The sequence below is a fragment of the Phaethon lepturus genome, unplaced genomic scaffold, assembly GCF_000687285.1.
Source record: "Phaethon lepturus isolate BGI_N335 unplaced genomic scaffold, ASM68728v1 scaffold28243, whole genome shotgun sequence".
Lineage (NCBI taxonomy): Eukaryota > Metazoa > Chordata > Aves > Phaethontiformes > Phaethontidae > Phaethon > Phaethon lepturus.
In genome coordinates this window covers 2,598-2,878 of record NW_010531613.1, presented here as the reverse complement: position 1 = coordinate 2,878, position 281 = coordinate 2,598, and the positions used below count along the sequence as shown (strand labels likewise).

Sequence of the window (281 nt, the reverse complement as noted above, 5' to 3'; positions counted from 1 at the left end):
CTGCAGCAGCTCTGCACAGGCCAGCCAGTCCCCATGCCCCCGTACATACAGGGTTTGGCCACCCCTTGCCACCGTGTCCTCCAGCCCTGCAGGCAGGCAGGGGTCCAGGAAGGGCATCTCAGGGCTCAGCCCTGTCTGCTGGCCGTGCAGGCTGGAAAACAGGCCAGGAAGGAAAGGCAATTGCACAGGGGGTCTTTGTACCACCACCAAAAGCCTGGTCTAGTGCTACCCCACATCCCGTTCCCCCCCACATACCAGACCAGGCCGTGTCCCCTTGTACC

At 63.0% G+C, this 281-nt stretch overlaps 1 protein-coding gene across 1 annotated transcript in view; it reads right to left on the bottom strand.

Moving 5' to 3' along the window:
* ENTPD7 (ectonucleoside triphosphate diphosphohydrolase 7) overlaps nt 1–281 on the bottom strand; it is a gene marked incomplete at its 5' end in the record, with an annotated part of 3,975 nt that overhangs the window by 1,103 nt on the left and 2,591 nt on the right. The window contains one exon of the mRNA XM_010284624.1: nt 1–151. Within this exon, the coding sequence (XP_010282926.1) occupies nt 1–151 (151 nt within the window). The remainder of the gene's footprint in view (nt 152–281) is intronic.